The sequence below is a fragment of the Mytilus edulis genome, chromosome 1 (assembly GCF_963676685.1).
Source record: "Mytilus edulis chromosome 1, xbMytEdul2.2, whole genome shotgun sequence".
NCBI lineage: Eukaryota > Metazoa > Mollusca > Bivalvia > Mytilida > Mytilidae > Mytilus > Mytilus edulis.
The window spans coordinates 73,740,699-73,761,710 of record NC_092344.1 but is presented as its reverse complement, the minus strand read 5'-3'; the positions used below and the strand labels follow the sequence as shown (position 1 = coordinate 73,761,710).

Genomic DNA, 21,012 nt, shown 5'->3' with positions numbered 1-21,012 from the left:
ATCAGAGTTAATTTAATGCAAATTTTTATTTGATTCTGGGTTTCACATGTACTAAATTATATAACCATGTTCAGTTAAAACCGTTATTTTACATGCAAAGAAAAGTGAAACATGGACACAACCAGTAAAAACTATTTTGCCCACAATAATTTTACGAATTTCATAAACAGTCACACATAAAATTAAAACAATGATTTACTTTTGTTTAATTCATAACAAGAAAACAAACAGACCTAACCCTAGACATTAAACCATTGGCATGTTCTTGTCTGTCTTGTCTATTTATATTTATAATTAAATCATGTCTGAGATCAGCGACAGTCTTCTAAAATAGTGCACATTTTTGTGGTCTCAGGCTGCTTTCTGCTCATTGGTCGGTTGTTCTCTTTTTGACACATCCCTTGTTTCCATATTCATTTTTATTCATAGGTCATCTCAATGGTTAATGAGATGGCATTTAGTATAAAATAGAAACCAAAGGCTAATATATTATATAAAGATTTAATGTAAAGTTTAATTTATTGTTTCTTTTGGACTTTTTAAAATTTTTAACCGGATTTTTGTGACAAAAATGTAGGTTATTGATTTGGGGATGTACGGCAGGCGGGCGGGCGGCAATCAAATGTTGTCCATGCATTAACTCATGAACCGTTCAACCAAAGATTTTAAAATTTTAATATGTTGTTTGAAGGTCAAGTTCAATAATGGCGATTTTGACTTTTACCGTTCAGGAGTTATGGTTCTTGAAAGATTGAAAAATGGTTTTTCCAGTCGTGTCCGTGCATTTACGCATGAACTGTTCTACCAAAGCTTCCCAAATTTTAATATGTTGTTACTGATGACAAAATGGAGGTCAAGTTCAATAATGACGATTTTGACTTTTACCGTTCAGGAGTTATGGTTCTTGAAAGATTGAAAAATGGAGTTTCCAGTCGTGTTCGTGTATTTACACATGAACTGTACTACCAAAGCTTCCCAAATTTTAATATGTTGTTACTGATGACAAAATGGAGGTCAAGTTCAATAATGACGATTTTGACTTTTACCGTTCAGGAGTTATGGTTCTTGAACATGTTGAAAGATTGAAAAATGGAGTTTCCAGTCGTGTTCGTGTATTTACACATGAACTGTACTACCAAAGCTTCCCAAATTTTTATATGTTGTTACTGATGACAAAATAGAGGTCAAGTTCAATAATGACGATTTTGACTTTTACCGTTCAGGAGTTATGGTTCTTGAAAGATCGTAAAATGGCGTATCCATTCACTTTATTGCATTTACTCATGAACCATTCAATCTAAGCTTTTCAAATTTTAATATGTTAATACTGATGACAAAATGGAGGTCAAATTTGATATTTACGATTTTCACTTTCACCATTCATCAGTAATGGTTCTTGTGATATTGCCAGGACACAAATAAATGTTAATAAATCCGGTTTGCTGTCGTTGTGACAGCCTCTTGTTAATAAATGCGGTACAGTGACCTATAGACTAGTTGTTAACTTCTTTGTCATTTGGTCTGTGGTGGGGAGTTGTCTTATTGACATTCATACTACAATTCCTGTTTTTATACCCCTGTTTACAGGACGTATAATGATATACTGTTGTCTGTCTGTCTGTCCGTCCTTTGTCAACATGTTGGACATAAACTCAAAAACGCAGCTACCAATTTGCATGAAACTGTTGAATTATCAATATCTGTTGACTTGAGCACCCTTTCATTTTTCATAGATTTTTGATTTTACCTTCCAAGTTATCATGGTTATGGGGTTTAATTCATAAAAAGGGATGATTTTCCAGTTTTCGGACAATAACTCGAAAATGCTTTTACCAATTTGCAAGAACTGTGGTGAATTGTTTATACATGTATCTTTTGACATGAGCTCCCTTTAATATTTTATAAATTTTCATTCATTAAAAAGGGTGAGTTTCCAGTTTCAGATAATAACTCTAAAATGCTTTCAGCAGTTCTCATGAAACTTTGGTGAATTATTTGTATCTATTGTAATAAGCTCCCTATTTTTTATTTCCTAGTTGCAGGATTTTATTTTTCTAAAAGGGGTGATTTTTTTTTCTTGGTCGCACAGATTTCTTTTTAGCAAGAGTTAGTTTGGCAACTAGAAACTTAGTAACACAGCTATTTTTGTTGTTGACCTTAATCAAATTTAACAGGCAATTGGTCAGACTTCATCATTCATGATCATTTAATTTGTTCTTTGAAATTACTGTCCGACATAAATTTGACCAGACCTTTGCTTGTGTGCAAAGAACCTTCAAAATGACTGATATTAATTTTAGCAGAAATTTTTTTAAGTTTCCTTGTCCTCTTCTCATAAATCAGAATCATTGGTACATGTATGTTTTTAGATGTTGCTGTACACTCTGAAAGTTTCTTAAGATCATCAAATGATCATTGTAACTTTTTTTTAAATTGTTATTTTGATTTTGCAGTTAGTATTACGGTACAATGTATGTCCTTTAGTTTGGTAAATATATATGGTTTACCTATTCCTAATATAGGACTGTTCTCTACCAAATCTATTGTAATAATAATGTAACATTGCTCATTTTGTCATTTCAGATTAGAAATATACAGAACTTGTTGAGATTAACAAAAGAAAATTTAGAAGCTTTAAATGCTAAGTTTGGAAGTAAACAACAACCAGATCCTATGTATTTACAGGTAATGATATTGGTTATAATAACTGTCTGACATATATAACAATGTATTATGCAATAATAAGATAGGTTGATTTTTGTGTTAAACAATATACACATACAATCGATATACTTCTGATCCTTATTCTTGTGTTAACTTTGGTAGTTCTTTGGTGCTATATAACAAACACTTTGACACTGTTATGAGAATAACAATCTTCACACACAGGCAAAATGTTAAAAAAATCATGACATTATTTATTTAACTAAATAGGAAGTGCGTAAGAAAACAATATACATGTACATTAAAAGATAAATTTACAAAGACAGTGTTGGCTTAGACTGATAACCTTGAAATACAATGCTTTCAAACTGTGTCAATTTCTTACATGTTTTAAAAAAAGGAATTCTCCTACATTGGTGTCCATTTAAAAAACTTCCTGTTTACCGATAAACTTCCTGTTTGCCGATTTTGGAGCTGTAACTTTTCCAAAAATGTCTAGGAGTATTATATGACCAATAGACTTTTTTTCTCTCGTTTCTTGGACCACAAAGGGGGTGCGCACTATACACAAATGCGCACTTTACACACCAAAAGACGGTAAACATTTTAACATGTGTATTTACCAAAGAAGTGTCTAGACTGCGAGGTTCTCATCAAGGACCCAGTTTGAATATAGGCAACAGTAAATCCATTTCTGATATACAAACTAAGATAATAATATAAACAAAAAGCAAAACAAATGAGGTATCCATATGAACTAAAAAAATAGACTAGGTACACCAAAGTAGTTAGTGTAATTGTTCACAGTCTGTTATCCAGATCTGAGAACTGTTCTGGCATCCGAAGTCCATGGCATAGGAAACAAAATGATGTAAAAGTTAGCAACTACTGTGGATTCAGTTATATTTATGGGTACACATTTACATGGATATATATTAAAAAAATGTATTACATGGATACCTGATTTTGTGATATGCTAAAATTTACATACCAGCCTATATATAGCTTTAACATGTCAACATGGAAACTTATAAATACTTTATTAAACATTTGACCTTGTGATTTGCCTATACTTGAGAAGTCCATGAAAATTGGTACCAAGCAAAAAATTAATCTACAGTATTATATAGGTCACTGAATGCCTTCATCAATGAGTAAATTCATACAGCATAGCAAGATATAAAATGCCCTTACATTCAAAGCTAACAACAACTTATAGAAAAAATGTGTCTATTTTTGAAAGCATCGATCAGTCAACCAATTGGTAATTGTGACCAATACACTTTTAGAAAAACAGGTAACATTTTCCTTGATTTTCAAAGAATTTGGCTCTTTGCTAACTTTTGCATCATTTAGTCTCCCTTTGTAGGTTGTCTCATTTGCTATAATACCACATCCTATTTTCATATTTTGTGCATATGTTATTTTATTTACTGAAATGATTACATTTAAGTATGATTAATAACTTGTAGTATTTGTATTTGTAGGAATATGAAGCTTTAGCCAACAAAATCCATGAACTTCAGGAGAAGGAGTCCCAGTTATTGACAGACTATGAACAACATAGCTGTGAACCTTCACCCCCTGAAGAGACGGAACCACCTCCCCAAGCCCCAGGGCCAATCCTTCCAATTGTACCACAACCTAGTCCAACACCATCAAGACCCATACTTCGAGTAAACTTTCCAAATGACCAGGTGTCTTCGGTAGGTTCAAATATTGTTTTGTTAAAAAATACACCTGTATGTTTGGCAAAAAATATAGATACAATTCATAGAAATAGTATTGAAAAATTATCTCAACAGTCGTTTACATGGTTAAGATCCAGATTGGAGATAATTAAGCACTTACAGAAGTAGTCGAAGGGGACTTAAGGTTTGCTATTTGTCCGTTTTCTATCGGTCAGTCCATCCAACAATGATTTATTATTCTGGCATATTACTTTTCATACTTATTTTCCTCATGCTCGGAAATATTGATTTGGTATTTTTATATAGTTTTATCATGACCAGTTACAGAATAAGTTCAAATTTCCTTCTGGTCACTGTCAGATAATTTCTTGCAGAGTTATGGGCCTTGGAATTAGAAAGTTCACCCAATTAATCATATTTTGGACACTTTTTATGCCCCACCTACGATAGTAGAGGGGCATTATGTTTTCTGGTCTGTGCGTCCGTCTGTTTGTTCGTCCGTCTGTTCGTTCGTCCGTCTGTCCCGCTTCAGGTTAAAGCTTTTGGTCAAGGTAGTTTTTGATGAAGCTTAAGTCCGATCAACTTCAAACTTAGTATACATGTTCCTTATGATAAGATCTTTCTAATTTTACAGCCAAATTAAACTTTTGACCCCAATTTCACGGTCCACTGAACATAGAAAATGAAAGTGTGATTTTCAGGTTAAAGTTTTTGGTCAAGGTAGTTTTTGATGAAGTTGAAGTCCAATCAACTTGAAACTTAGTACACATGTTCCCTATGATGTGATCTTTCTAATTTAATGCCAAATTAGATTTTTTACCCAATTTCACGGTCCATTGAACATGTAAAATAATAGTGCGAGTGGGGCATCCGTGTACTTTGGACACATTCTTGTTTCTTAATGCTTGAAGATAGTGATTGGCAAGGAACTATGTATTGCCATTCAATACTCTCAGAATACTTGTAAAAATTATTTTCATTAAAACTTGTTGGATGTTAGTTATAGTTCTTAACTCACATCAATTTCGATTAGAATATTGAAGTTTTTACAAAACCAAATAACTTTTATGCATTGTAAATACAGAAAATTCAAATTATTCAATTTGTTTACTTTCAAATTTGTAATCATTATTGTCTGGTCTTTTTCAGGTGAGAATAGAAGCAGGTAAAACATTGAAAGATGCTTTGAAGAAGGCAATGAGTCGACGAGAAATTGAAGCAGAAAGTTGTGAAGTCTATGATGTTAGAACAAAGTAAGTATATAAACACCTTAAAAGCTCACCTGGCCCAAAGGGCAGTTACTGAGATGAAGATGCTACATTTTCCTTTTATGTATACTGCTGTAAAACATTCTAGTTAGATTTTGATCTTCTAAACTCTAGAAGATAACTTAGAAATTGTGTAAATTTGAAAACTATTATTAAGATTGCTAACTGATAGATGAATGGATAGCGAGTTATTGCTTATGATTGTCTGATTACTTTTTTATTTCCTGAATGTCGCCCCTCAGGGTATATGGTTATGATCTTTGAGTGCCTGAAATACATCAGTACTCAGCTTAGTAGGATTATTTATTATGATCTTGAACTTGCTATATGGTCACAGTCTGTGCCAAACTGTTTAAGTGTTTTAGGGCTTATCTGACCCAAAAAGAAATTTGAACTTTTCTACTATATGTTCAACTAAAAAAAAAAAAAAAGTTCTTGTCTGACCGAATGACTTTTTGTCTAACATTTAGTTGGACAGACAGAGTTTCGGACACACTGTGGTCAGTCAATGATTTCTCCACAACACTGGTATTAGGACATTGTTATATTCAAATATGTTTCCATGAATATTCAACTAGAAACCAAGTTAAATGCAATGCTCTCTATACACACACTTACAATTTTCAGCCAAATTGAAAATAAATGTTTTTTTAATACAAAAAAGAATGTTTTAGTTTACCCACAGTTAGCTGTAAGGATGTTTATTATTTTTGCAGAATGCCAATTTCCTGGGATATAGATATTGGAAGTTTAGCTAACAAAGAATTGAAAGTTCAGTCCAAATCTCATAGACCTTCTGTGTCGGGAACAACTTTACCGATGTTTACACATAATATAGTAAGTAGATATTTCTTAGACCTTGAACATCAAGACACATTTTAGAATAATTGATTTAGATCTAAGTGATATTTTTTTTATTAACTTATGGTGCAGCTGTTAAATAAGGGCTGTTCCAGAAAATACCATGTCCCCCCCAGGGACGGCACTTTTTTTTAACCCCCACCACCCACAGAAATAAAATTTAATTAGAACAGCACTCCCTTTGCATTTTGGTATTTCAAATACAACCACCCACATAATATTTAAAAAAATTGCCTTCCCTGGGGGGGACATAGTATTTTCTGGAACAGCCCTAACTTATTTGTTGAATCTGTTGTTCTTTTTTTGTCGAGCCTTTGACTTTAGTCCAAAAAGCAGGACATAGCGATCCTACATTCTGGCAGCAGCAGCGGTGTCCACAAATATTCACTCTGTGGTTAAAGTTTTTGAAATTTTAATAACTTTCTTAAACTATACTGGATTTCTACCCAACATGGACAGAAGCTTGTTTCTGATCATAAGATAGTATCCAGAAGTAGATTTGGTAAAAATAAAATTCCATTTTTTCCGTATTTATTTTGTAAAAAAAATTAATCTATTTTTCTGTATTTAACTATTAAATGGACTTAGATTTTCTGCCAGGTAACAACACATTTACTCTGTGGTTCAAGTTTTTAAAATTTAAACAACTTTCTTATACTATTTTGGATTTGTAACAAACTTGGACGGAAGCTTGTTTATGATCAAAAGCTAGTATCTAGAAGGAAATTTTGTTAAAATTTTGTACCTGTGTATCTGTATTTTACTTATAAATGAACTTCGTTTTTCTTTCAGTTTACATTACATACAGTCTGCAGTTAAAGATTTAAAAACATTTATTAGATTCATAGACTATCCTGGATTTTTACCAAACTTGGACAGAAGCTTCTTACAATCAAAAGATAGTTTCAAGAGGAATAGTTTTATTGATTTTAACCTCATTTTTGTTGAGCCAGCAATTAACAGCAAAAGTAGGCGAGACACTGGGTTCCCGTTGGTTCCGCGGAACTCTTATAAATTTTTTCCATAGAAGTGTTTTTGCATCTTTTCTTAATTATCCTTTTGGAAAACATCCAGCTGTTAAAATACCATAATAATGACCTGTATAAGTTATTGAAACTTACAAGTTTGTGAAACTTATGCACATGTTTACAGAAAACATAAGAATTTGTATATTACGTTCTAATTTTAATTAAATATTTCAGGTTCGTAAAACATTTTTGCTTTTAACATTCTGTGATGGGTGTGGCCGATCCTTATTCCAGAGTCTACGCTGCCAGACATGTGGTATAAGATTCCATCAGCGATGTATAGACAAAGTCAACCCAGTCTGTTCTTGGGACAGTATGAAAGAATGGGCAAGGCATAAGTATGTCATATGGAAAAACTTGAATACTTTTCAGGACATCAGGTTTAATAAAGACATTCTGTATGATTGTCTCCAAATTATTGCTCCTTTAGACATGTTAGAAGAAGATTTTCTATATGTCAAAAATTTATTCCAACATGTTTTCATCAGAAATGAATCGCAGGCAACAAACCAAACACACATGTCAACATGACTTAACTGAAAATTCACTTGCATTCTAAATATGCATATTTTTTATACTCGATGAAAGAAAGTTTTCTGAGCTTTTAAAAAAAATCTGCAATGATTGAAAATTTCCCTATCATATTCTCATAGATAGAAGAATTGAGACGAAACCATAGAAGATAAAACTTAACAAAATGTAAAAGCACTGAAATGATGAAAAAAAACAACTCATACATGTATTTTTAAATTTAACCTCACACTAGGTAATTAGAAATCAGTGTTGTTTATTAGGAAATAACATGTTTGATTTTCAGTAAACTTCCAGCGGATACATTCACATCATCTTTTCCCTTTAACAGCCGAAATCAGTCAATTCCTGTCTCACCAAATACACCTCAGCGCAGCAAACCTGCCCTGGGGCAGAGGGATCGATCCTCCTCAGCCCCTAATGTGTGCCTAATTAATCCGGGTGAGATCTCTCATGAGGTAAGGTTGTCCCCGTCAATATTTGCTGTAATCTTGTGGTGTCCCTTCATTTATTTTTTAGTACCTGTCGGACAGCAATTTTTACTGGTATTTAAAACAATGCACTGTACTGCTTAACTGAATGTTTTCAAGCATTCATGATATGTATGTACTCTAATGTACTAATCTAACAAAACTTTACTATCCAAGCTTTTGGTGAGGCTGAATAAATCTGTAACGACATTTATTTAAGTGAAATGTTTTAAAAATGTTTTTAAATTTTAAAGTTCCAAATTTAGGTCATATGACCATGCTACATTTATTCAGCCTAAGACTTCTTGCAAATGCACAGAAATTGCTGTCTGACGTATTGCTTGTTTTCTTGCAGTGCCTTGTTTAGTTATTAGAAACTAATGTTTTTATTTTTGATTTGTCGTAGATTGCCGCCGTCTCAACCGACACATAAGCCATTGGTTACCCCGTTACGACACGTATCTCGATCTGAATCTGTACCAAATGTTTTTTCTCTAGTCCAAAGTGATGAGGTAGGTTATACGAAGATGGGATTCCTGTACTTGTCTCAGTCTTAAGAAGGCATTAGCTATCAATGAACTCGCACTAAATTAGTATGGTAGTTTGTGGTAATCATTTATAATAGTAGGGATTCAATTCTAACACCTTAAGGTGGCTCTGGCCTATTCAAAGTTTCTATCAGAAGTGCCGTATTTTTTGTTATTTTATTCTTTATAGAAAGTGAATCAAATTGGTTGAAAAAAAATAGGGGGTCACGGACCATTTAAGCTCAAACTTTTACTTTTAAACAGGTATGTAAAAAGGACCATCTTTCAATGAAATGATAGGGAAAATAGAGATGTTGACATATTTTTATCAGAATATCATAAAAACTTTCTATGACACTTGGTCCATAACTGTAATATAAAAAGCTGAAATATAGCTTCAAAGAATGAGCAAATAAAAAACAAAGGTCACCGATAAGGAAAAAAAATAATTTTGCCTTTAAACCCAAATTTTGGCGGGAAAATGGTGAAAATGGGTGATATGTCATTTTGAGCCTTTAACAGATACACATAATAACGAAAATATTCTTTTAGTGACATAACTACAATGATTTAACATTTCTAATCAATCAAATTATTAAAAAAATAAAATAGAATTTAGGACAAACACTTTTCGTGTGCATTGTAATTCATGCGTGAAATTATGCGCAGTCGAATAGTCCTGATCCACCTTAAACAAGAACTTTTTGGAATACAGAGAACTATTAATAAATGACTAGTGTTTTGACATTTTTTATTTAAGCCTAAAATTTTTGAAAATCATTCAAATAAATTGTAATAAGAGCCTTGATAAATAAATGAGGATTAGAAAGTAAAAATTCAATTCCCCCACAAAATTTGATTTAAGGTTACACTCAGCACAAAGTCTTATTGTAGAAGTGTAAATTTTAATACTAAATTTAATTAACAATACAATAAAATTGCACCAAAGACAGAGGATTGATTTCATGGTTTAGTATGACTCCTGTTGACAAATTTTATCTAAAATTGTTCACATTTGTTGAATAAACAATTTAAAAAATCACCTCTGTTCGAAATGTTTAAACTTTTCCTTAATAAATGGTGTAGTACATAATAATATGTAATGATCTGTTTCAGAAAAAAAATTTAAAAGACATTAAAGCCAAACTTCAAATTGATATTTAAATGCAAACAGTATTCATACAAAAAAGATTGACTTTTACAACTGTACTGTAGATTGAGTAAAAATTAAATGAGTAATTTTGTCTTGGAATGTGCATATAACTTAAAAAAAGAGAAACGATTTGATACATGTATATATTTCAATCTTGTATTAAATAAAAAAGAAGAAACATATTTAGATAAAATATTTATTTATATATTTAAGGTGACATGAAATACACAAATGCCTTCTTTTGACACATAAGACATAGCTACAGGATGTTATTTTAATGGGATGGAAAATGTTTTAATAAATTTATATGTGTCTAATTTCAAAGATTTTTTCTGTCCTTATAAATTCTAGCAGCTTCTCTGAGGAAGGTTCCATAATATTTGATTTTTTTTACAGAAAATTTGAAATATCAGATTTATTTTAGAATTGATTTTAATAATATTTTTATCAATTTTTTTAATAATTTTATGTGTCGATCTTTTGTTTATTTTATTTTTATGTATGTTAGAACAGTATAGCCATGTATTTATTTTTATTTTTGGATAATAAGTGCAGATAGTGCATATTATAATTGATATTATTGCTTGCAATTAGTGTCTCCCTTATATAGAATCACCTAGCATGATATAATTGTCAACATAACCTTCCAATGACCACGTGCGCACAGTCCCATAACTTATGACAATTATCATTGGAAGTGGTGACTTTATTGTCAATTTTTATTTTTAATTGCTGTATGCATTATTCTAAGTTATTCCCCTTTGCTTTAGATGTATCAGTATTAGTTATATATTGTATATATCATATTGTTTATACAAAACAAAATGGGTTTTGGCTCTGTAATATGTGAAGATAATAGTTGTAAGCCATTTTTATCTTGTGAAACATTTGACGACATTGGTAGTTAGCTATCCAGATTTATGTCAAACTACAGTCTACTGGAAATTGTGGAATAAATCTACAACTTTCACAAAGTTTATAAATTTGAATGATAATGGATTAGAAGTTCCAATTATTTCAAGCAATATTTAGGCCTACATTTTCTTTTAAGAACACTGCTGTTGTGTAGAGGGTTCCTCATCTAGTACATGATTTGAATTGGAAAAAGGTTGCATTATTTGGGGTTTAAGTTTTGAATGTGATGGACTTCATGCTGTTTTTTCCTTTCACTTTAGTGTAGAGTTTTTTTGAATTTAAATTATTTGATCAAATATCCATTTAATATGTTCAATCTTTGGGGTAAGACATACATGTTGTTCCATAAGCTTTGTCAACCCCTAATATTAAAACTTTGTTGGGATGGGGGCATATTGCAATAACTTTTTAAGTCTATCCCTTTGTCTGACAAATATTTTCACTTTTCTCCGAAGCTACTCAACAAAATGACTATATATTTGATTAGCATCTTGTAAGCATTAGTTAATGACTTCCTGATTTCTGATATTTTGAAATAAGTCGAAAGTCCTCTAAAGTTGTCACAAGTTTCTCCAATACTACTAAAGAGATTGAAATCATATTTGGTCACCAGCACAACAATGTTTGTAATGTACGAGCCATTTAGGAATTTGTATGGCACCCCTACTTCCTGTTTTTTATACTTTGAATTAGGAGTTGAGGTGTGCTTATATTAGCATAACAACTTGATAGTTAATATTTAATTTTAATTTTAATGCTATAAAGCCTCTGTAAAGCACTGCATTTAGGCTATTTCGTGGCGGCCAGTTTTTATTGGTGGAGGAAGCTGGAGAAAACCACCAATGTTCGATAGGAAAACTGACAATCCTAGTTACTTGGTAGTTAATAAAGATGAACTTTATGCTTTAGACAGTTGCTTTTAAATAACTAAGCCTTTCAGTCTTCAGTTTTAAACAGAGTAAGGGGATCAATTCCTTTAGCCTCTTCAGTGACTTTTTTGCATTTAAATGATAAACAGGCAGGTTTTAGAAGTTCTTACCAAGGGGTATTCACTTTCATAAAAAACATGCAGTTATAATTTTTTTTTTTTTTTTGTCAAAACAGAAGACAAGTTTCTATGTTAATAATTTTATTTAATTTAATAGCTTTATTGGGTATAACTTTTATTCACTTTAGACAGATGCATATTTTATATAGATCTGTTATTTGATATTGTTGATTTTATGATAGAAAAATAAGATCAGTTTTTTTTAGTAGGATATGATGGGAAGGTTTAAGTGTACAAGAAGTCTTAATGGTTGACCTCTAAGGATAAAATTTACAATTTTTTTGGCTATTTTTCTATACAAATAAAGGGTCAATACATTATCTTTGTCCACATTAATAAGGTTCTTATATTGCATTCAAAAAAATATTGTAAAATTGTATATTCTATAAGCTGTATTGCTTCTGAATAAAGTACAAAATGTATTATTATATCTAAAAACAAATATGTTAATTTAACAAATGCAGACCATTTCTTGATAAAATGATAATTAGAAGTGTTCATTTCTTCTTAGGAATTGTTATGTTGAAACTCATGTACAAAACAGTCTTAAACAATAACATAAGCCTAATTCAAAGATATTGTGGGTTATTAATTTTTTGTTGAAGTTTTTTGGTAAACTGTTGATGATATCTTTGTCACATGGATGACAATTTCAAAGGAAACTTCACCAAGTTTAATAAAATAAAAAAATCAGCTTAAAAAACCCAGAATATTTGATAAGTTATAAAATCGTATGCAAAACATTAATTAATAAAATGCAATGCATGACAAAGGCACACTTTTAACTTCAATTTCTTGAATAAACTTTTTCTTATTTCTATGGAAACATTTGTATGACTATAATGCAATTACCCTAATGCTTAGAATAACTTTTACATCAAATGGTCTCTGGTTGAAAGTTTTCTTATTGACAATCATGCCACTTCTTGTTTTCATTTTTTTAACACTGACTTGAATTTTGACACAGTTCTTGATTGCTGACAATTAATATTAGTTTTCTCATTTTAAAATTGTTTTTAAAACTTAAATATGTTAATAGCAGATTTCATTTTATAAAGCTTCAGGTTAAACAAACTGAATTGCAATTAATTTACAATTAAAATATGTAAATAAAGATTGAAGAACAAGTATTGTTTGTGTCTTGTTATCATATATATTTTGAATTCAATATAAAGTGCAAAGTTATAAGACTAATAAAAAATTAATAATTTAAAAAATTATAATTGATCTTTTTAAACATGTGCAAGCAGTATTGCTGTACTCTCTGAATGGCTTAGAAATGGCTTTTCCAACTATGAAAAAATAATGAGAATGTCAAACCAATATTTTAATGAATAAGTTAATCAAAAAATGTAATTACAATTTAAGAGAGAAAAAGCAAAATCCACACAAAATTCCATTTGTAGATACATTTTCCTTACAATGGGAAGTCTGTATTTGTGTATAGATAATTATATGCTATGATTAATATGATTCCAGGATAGTAAAGTATTACAAGAAGCCACAATGAAAGATGGAGGTGAGTTTATGTATTTAATGGAGTAAATCTATATTTACAAACACTTCTTTCATATTTGCATCTCATTTGCCTGTGTTTTTTGGGAAATTGTTGATACAAATCAGAATTGAAAGAAACTCTGAATGCTCATGCTACATTTGTCTTTAATGATCAAAATGATGCTTATTGCCGGTCATTCATCCACAAAATTTTTATTTCTGTCCCCAAAGAAAACAGGTTCACTTAAATATAAACCAACAAGTACTCTTGCAACACTTGAAAATGAGAAAATACTGTTTTATATTCATTTGGAATTTTAACAGAAGATGGAATATCTTTACTGGATACCTTAATTACATAAGTGTCCTTATAATAAACACTGTAATATTGTTTATTTTTTATGTCTGCTAAATTCTTAACAAAAGCTCATATAAACATCTTCAAATTAACTTTTATTAGTTACTATAAGGAGCTGCAATGAAATAAAAACATTTGACCACTACTTTAAACACCAGTAATCTTGATTCGAAACTTACAGATGGATTGAAAAAAAGAAGTAAAAATTTATAGAAAATGGTTTGAACAAGTACTCTAAAACTGACATCAGGATGTTTGATTTTTTAGTTGATTTTTTTTGTTATGTTTGGTGGACATATTTTCAACTGATAGTTATCACTATGCCTATTTGACCTAACTGGGTACTTTTTCTTGCCAACTTGTTCCTTTATTTATATTTGGAAGACTTGATTCAGGAGCTTCTTAAGATGACTGAAAAGACACTAAAAGCATCATCCCTGGCTAATATATATTGAGGAGTGTATATATAAAAAAAGATGAATAATTTGTGAGCATGATATATATTCATGTGACGTCACATCTACTTGTTTAAAATGACGCCATACTAAAACAGTTCAGTAAAAAAAAGTGTTAGTTATGCCTAAGGAGTTTCTTCATTCCCAATCAGGTTATTTAACATTATATATTTTATGGCGAGATAACATTCCTCTTCTATGGAGATACTTTTATAAAATCAAACATTGTGGTCAACACATATTACTTTTCAAAGAATAAAATAATATTTTTTAGCAGTTTGGAAAGTAATGTGGATTCATTTTTATTCGTTGGATACTAATTTTCGTGGGTACAGGGGAACCACTAATTTAAATGCTCAATGAATTACAAATTTTCTAAAGGAATGTATGCAAACTTATAAAAAATGTGAAGGCCGTACGGTGACCTATAATTGTTAATGTCTGTGTCATTTTGGTCTTTTGTGGATAGTTGTCTCATTGGCAATCATACCACATCTTCTTTTTTATATTTGCCAAAACCATGAATTTAAATATCCACCAATATGTAAGTTTTCCTCAATCCACAAAAATTGGTACCCAGGAAAATAAATGAATCCATAGTAATGATTACAACACATATTTCAGGATATAATGTATATAAAGCTAAACGTCATCAGAGTGATGGTGGCAAACCGGCAGGTAATCATAGCTAGACAACTGATTATTGAGTGTGACATATTAACAGAGTGATCTCCCTTTCTTAACTGTAAATTCCAGCATGCATCATTCTGAAAGGAACTCATAAAAAAAAGTTTCATATGTTTTTAAATCATTTACACTGATTTGAAATAATTTTTTGTGCAAACAGAATCTCATAAAATCACAAAGCTATACCTGGTACCCTTTTTAAATAGAATAATATACTGCAGAGTCTTCGGTTTTGCATTGTGCAACACTGATAGCCATTTGGATTGGAAAAGTAAAATTGAAAATGCACAATGCATATGTAGTTAAGACACTGAAATAATTTAACTGAAGTTTATTGATATCTAGTCTTTGTTTGGGAACATTGGGCAAGAAGAAGAGTAGAGCTGGTTTCCATGGGAATGCAAATTATCAGTTGAAGAATGCATTCACCAAATGTATCAAATATGCTGTCAATAAAAAATAAAATATCTTCATATTAAAGTATACATAATATATTCACTCTCAAATATCAAGGAAAAACTAAATTTTACTTACATAATCATTTATCAATTTCATCATCTTTTTTTTTAGTTTAGTGATTTTGCAAATCCCATAGCACATTGTGTTTAGATTTTGCTAGATATATATTAACAAATTGTCTAGAGGTGACAGATCTGTGTTGCTGTCACCAAAATGTTGTATAAATGTGTTTCCACATGGCATTAAGGGCTATTTATTACCTTTATTTTTTTTATTTTTTTTGCATAATCATCTTTTTCTGTGACACCCACTTATCTGATACATAAAAATGTTGTAGAATTAAAGTATTGATTCTTCTATAGACTACCCTCATTTGTTTTTGATAGGATTAAAAAAACCTTGCAATAAACATGATAAAGGCAACCTTTCATTGACATTCACAACAGCAACTTTTCATAGAATGGAACTTATTTTAAATCTTCTATAAAACCATTTATAACATAGTTTACTTTGTTTTTTCGTTGTACAAGATTTTTTGAGGAAAATGCATGAAACTACCTTCCAGTGAACTTAAATATCTTAACACATGGAATCCCATGAATGATTTGAATAATTTTAAATCCTGACTTTTTAAATTCAATTTACTATTTCTTTATTTTCTACATAAAAGAAAAATATCAATTTTCTTAGCCCAAATCTGATTTTTCCATTAATATCTAAAACAGAAATTACATAAAGTAATCCTCTATTATCAACTTTCTCTCAATTTCCATGTATGGTACACTTCCATTAAAAAAGATGATGGATTTTAAATCTCTTCTTTATCTTTTCATCTTTTAAAGTACATTTTTGCGCTATATGTACTCATAATTGAATGACAAAAGAAATTTAAAGAACAGCTCAATTCCAAATCCTGTTAACCTCTGGCTAGCCTGTCCAAATCTCTATTCAGAGTCAATCATTGTTAAATTTCAAAGAAATGTTGTATAAAAAAAGCAATACAAAAAATTAAATCTCGTATGTTAATTTTATATCTTTTTTCATTTCAGGTCATGCAGGAGTTCATACATTACCAATACCCAGTTCAAACCATGGTCACAGCCCAGGAAATAGTCCGACGGGTAGTTCACAGCATTCACCAACCGCAGGTGAAAAGCGACAGAGAGCAAGTTCTGAAGAGGCAGACCCTGGCAAAATCCGTTGTGTAAGCTATGATAGATTTTGTGTATTCACTTGATATTATTTCTTAGAAGCCAAGGAAAGAAAAGACATTTCAAGTATTCTGTGTATATAATGTTTTTGACTTAGGTCAGAACTATAAACCAGACAGATTTGAACTAGTTCTTCAGTATTCCTTCTTCACATTTGATCACATATTATTGGAAAAAGCAATTGATATGGTGAAAAATGCACTATAAAAAATTATTACTTAAACTGCTTTTAATAAGAAAAAAAGAAACATTGTCACTCAACATGCTGAAACTTTAGAAGAATTGGTGGTTATGAAAAGAACCTTATGTAATTTTTGCCCTCACTTAGCTTTAGATAGATAAGTCTTCATTCAACTTGTTCAAAAGATTTGAATCCCTGCACAGGGCTGGTGCACACGACACCAATCTTAATTAACTAGAAATGTCTGTTTTCTACCGATGGTTGGTGGTTTTTCTGTGGGGACTTTGTCTTTTTCCACCTATAAAACCTAAATGCCAGGAAATAGCACAATAGTTTTGAAAGTGACTTTACATACCTATCTATCAATGGAAAAGGAGAGACTGAAATTTTACAGTATTGTACAATACCACAAAATTTGCTATTCGCTGTAATCATACATTATCATACAATATACTTTCTATTATATAGAGACAGAGACGTGATTCTAATGAAGACTGGGAAATAGCTGGTGATCAGATTCAAGTGTATTCCAAGATAGGTTCAGGGTCATTTGGAACAGTATATAGAGGTCATTACCATGGTTTTGTAGCTATCAAACGATTGAATGTTACAGATCCAACACCTCAACAATTAAAAGCTTTTAAAAATGAGGTTGCAGTTTTAAGGTATGTATTGTACAATAGTTCTTATTGATAAGGTCTCAGGTGCATTACAATTTTTTTCTGTTGTTCATTCATCAATTACAGAACTAGTTTGCAAATTTTATGATATGATATGACAACACTTGAATTAAAAGAACAATTGTATTAAGATGAAATTTAAATTTTGTTCTCTAAATTTGTTTTTCCTTCCATCTGTCCCCTTTTTAGCTCACCTGGCCCTGAGGAAATTTTGGATCATTGCCATTCTTCCCCCTGTGTCAATGTGACCTATAGTTGTTAAAGGGAAATTCCGCGATTTTTTACTTATCATCTAATTATGTTCATCTTAACATAAAAAACACATTTGCAAAGTTTTAAATTTATATTCCTTCTAATAACGGAGAAAATCAAGTATTTGTAACTTTTTTGGTTGAATTCTCGAGTGGGTCGTGACGTATTAGCCCGATTTATTGAATTCTGGGAAAAAATAAAATCTGTTTAACTCTTATAGCTTATCGACAATATACGTAATTAAAAGCGCACAGCTGACGAATGGTCGAAGTTATAAACCACAATATAAGAATGAACGAAAGTGAATATGCATATATATACCGTTTTGTATTGATTGAATTAAACTCCTATAAAATTATCTCTAGTAAATGTTTTTGAATAAATTTAATTAATTATTGTTGAGATTTTTTTCATAAAATATTTATTGAACATTTTTACTGATATTGAACTGAAAATATTTCAGTTCTATTTACCGTTATTGTTTTGATAATCATTTCAATGCAACTAATGTGTGAGCAGAGTGTGTATATTATTTTGTAAAGGTCACTGTATATTTCTCGGCTTGAGGTCAATTCGTTTACCTTGTAGCTCTTTAGCCGCAGGTGTGAGTTCAAGCGTACACAGGTATAAATGTTGTTATTTGGAAAGGATAAATAGAAAGGATTAGAGTATATGCTGTCATGATGTTAATACACTAAGATTAAATACACGATGAGAATAAAGATACAATAATTAAATTGTGTAAATTAATTGAAAATAAAATTCAGATTCGTAATTCCGAAAGTGTATAAAAATAAAAGGAAACAATTTTTGATTACTTTCTTAGCGGCAATTGGCGTAAAGATTCAAATATGAAGCAAAAAATAGTAGTTTTAATCTTTAATAAAAACTAAATGCAATATTACCCAATTTGATATACCATTGTACATCTGTTTGATATCATTGACTTTACCGGAATTTCTTAACTTGTATTCAAATCTGGCTGTGTTTAAATGCTAATAAAACTATTGCAATTTTAAAGTTTTTAATTGACAAAAAAATACAACATACAACATGCATAATTTTTTTTTAGTTTCTTTTTAACATTTTATTCTTACATAATTTAATTCATTTGACAATCATTTACACGAACTTTTTGTGAAAAGAATACTAATTATCTAAGCTAAGGCATTATATCTTTTGAGGATTTTTGAGGATTTTTTTAAAAATTCTATGATAATAGTTGTGCAATGTTGAACATGATAGCCGTCATTAATCCAAATAAGTAATACAGTAGTTGTAATAAAAGTTATACTTTAGTCATGCATTACAGATATTGACGAATTTATAATAGTTCGTTCATACATCGTTGTTCATGAAACAATCATTATTAGTATACATGTAAGTTTCCTGACGTATAAGAGCCATTGAGGATGAGCTCCAGAGAAATCAGACTAGTTGCGTTTCGTTCGTTTGTTTGTTGGGAAAGGAGAGGAAATGCAACCGCTTGTACAGATAAACGACAGAATTACCATACAAGCATTTATAGTCAACACAATCAGAAAGAGTTCCCATCGTTAGACGGGGAATATGAAGGCTTCCAAGAATGAACAAGTGACATGTCTAACTCTGAACAGTTAGAGAACAGACTATCGACATCGAACGCTTGTTCTTAATATTTGAAACTGTATGCATATATATACGTATACGTTTATGATATAGTGATGAGTTCTGACAAAAACTAAATTCCTTCATGGTTATATCTTGCCATACGTTTATATTGGTTTGTAAGGTGATTACTCAAAATCGTTATTTGAAAATCCTGTTTGTGAGATGTAGATTCATTTCAATACAGAAATTTCGTCTATATATTTCACAAGTGTATAACACGGAGAAGCTCTGAAGGTTCATTACTCCCATTTTGTTTGGGTGTGAACCATCGATGTTTACAGCAATATCAAGGAATAAGGTGATGATGGTAGAAAGAACTATGGGCGTCATGTGGCAAATATTACATGCATATCGGACAATGAGTTGTCAATCTGTATGAAAAGTTTTCCAATACAACCATATTATTGAGAAGGAATGTTTACATGCTATACTCTCGTACTAGTATTACAGGGTTCTTGTGGCGTTCACCTTAGACACACATCGTTTTAACGATGTTTAACAAAAGACAGAACCAATTTAATGTCATATTTCCCTATTTTTTTAAATATAACTAAAATTCTTTTATCTGACAAGAATATCCCTATTTAGCGAACAAGTAATTTATTCTTTTTTCGGTTATTGAATACCAAGAAAGAAAATAAATCCCGAAATTAATTTGAAACTTTGATACTCAAAAGTTTCCCAGCAAAATATTCACATCCCCTGGGGATAATTAGTGTTCGTCCAGTGGCATATATAACAATTGTGATGACGAATTCCTTCCTTTGTTTGAGAACAATCTTATTGAAATATAAATCTGTGATTTTCCTAGGTCCACAGCTTCAATGAACCAAAGCAAAAGTTATACATCGACCTGTATTTAAATCAAATTGGTTCTCTTCTTCTTTTGGTATACAACTGTAGTCTATCGACATTCGATGATTACATACTGTTGGCATACGTTGGCTAGTCTATTTACAACACTTTTACCCCTATTTATTCAAAATATATGTTTTTTTCTTATGTTCAATGTATACACGTATATATTTTAAATTGCGCTATAGTTCCGTAACTTTATATCCAGTCGTATAAACGAATCGTCGGCAAGTGCGTACATTTTTTTAAATCAATATTTCTGGTCTGTTCCAATCTGTCCTTCACTATTGACAATGACTATATATTACATTTTCCCAAATTCAACCTTGGAAAAAATATTTAAATAGATTTTAATTTCATCAAATCTTATTTTTTGGGTATTATTTATATATTATGAATTATATTCTTTACACCAGAAATGTTATTTATAAACAAGCGTTTGAGTTTAGTAATGACAAGTAAGACAGAGTTGTATATTATACATCTGATAGTTCAAAATGGAAAGTTATAAGTTATAAGTTATCAGCCGTGTACACTGATCAATACCTGCAGAAGTGAAACGATGCATGAA

General features: G+C 30.8%; 1 protein-coding gene across 3 annotated transcripts in view; it reads left to right on the top strand.

Moving 5' to 3' along the window:
• The window catches only part of LOC139489730 (serine/threonine-protein kinase B-raf-like), a 38,179-nt gene that overhangs the window by 4,099 nt on the left and 13,068 nt on the right, over positions 1 to 21,012 (top strand). Inside the window, exons 2-10 of one of the 3 annotated variants that reach the window (XM_071276505.1) lie at positions 2,584 to 2,685; positions 4,152 to 4,370; positions 5,505 to 5,608; positions 6,340 to 6,460; positions 7,687 to 7,850; positions 8,920 to 9,025; positions 13,636 to 13,675; positions 16,662 to 16,816; positions 17,473 to 17,669. In XM_071276505.1, the coding sequence (XP_071132606.1) occupies positions 2,584 to 2,685; positions 4,152 to 4,370; positions 5,505 to 5,608; positions 6,340 to 6,460; positions 7,687 to 7,850; positions 8,920 to 9,025; positions 13,636 to 13,675; positions 16,662 to 16,816; positions 17,473 to 17,669 (1,208 nt within the window). Of the gene's footprint in view, positions 1 to 2,583; positions 2,686 to 4,151; positions 4,371 to 5,504; positions 5,609 to 6,339; positions 6,461 to 7,686; positions 7,851 to 8,329; positions 8,502 to 8,919; positions 9,026 to 13,635; positions 13,676 to 16,661; positions 16,817 to 17,472; positions 17,670 to 21,012 lie in introns of all 3 variants that reach the window. The other 2 variants (XM_071276497.1, XM_071276488.1) reach the window with 2 other exon arrangements.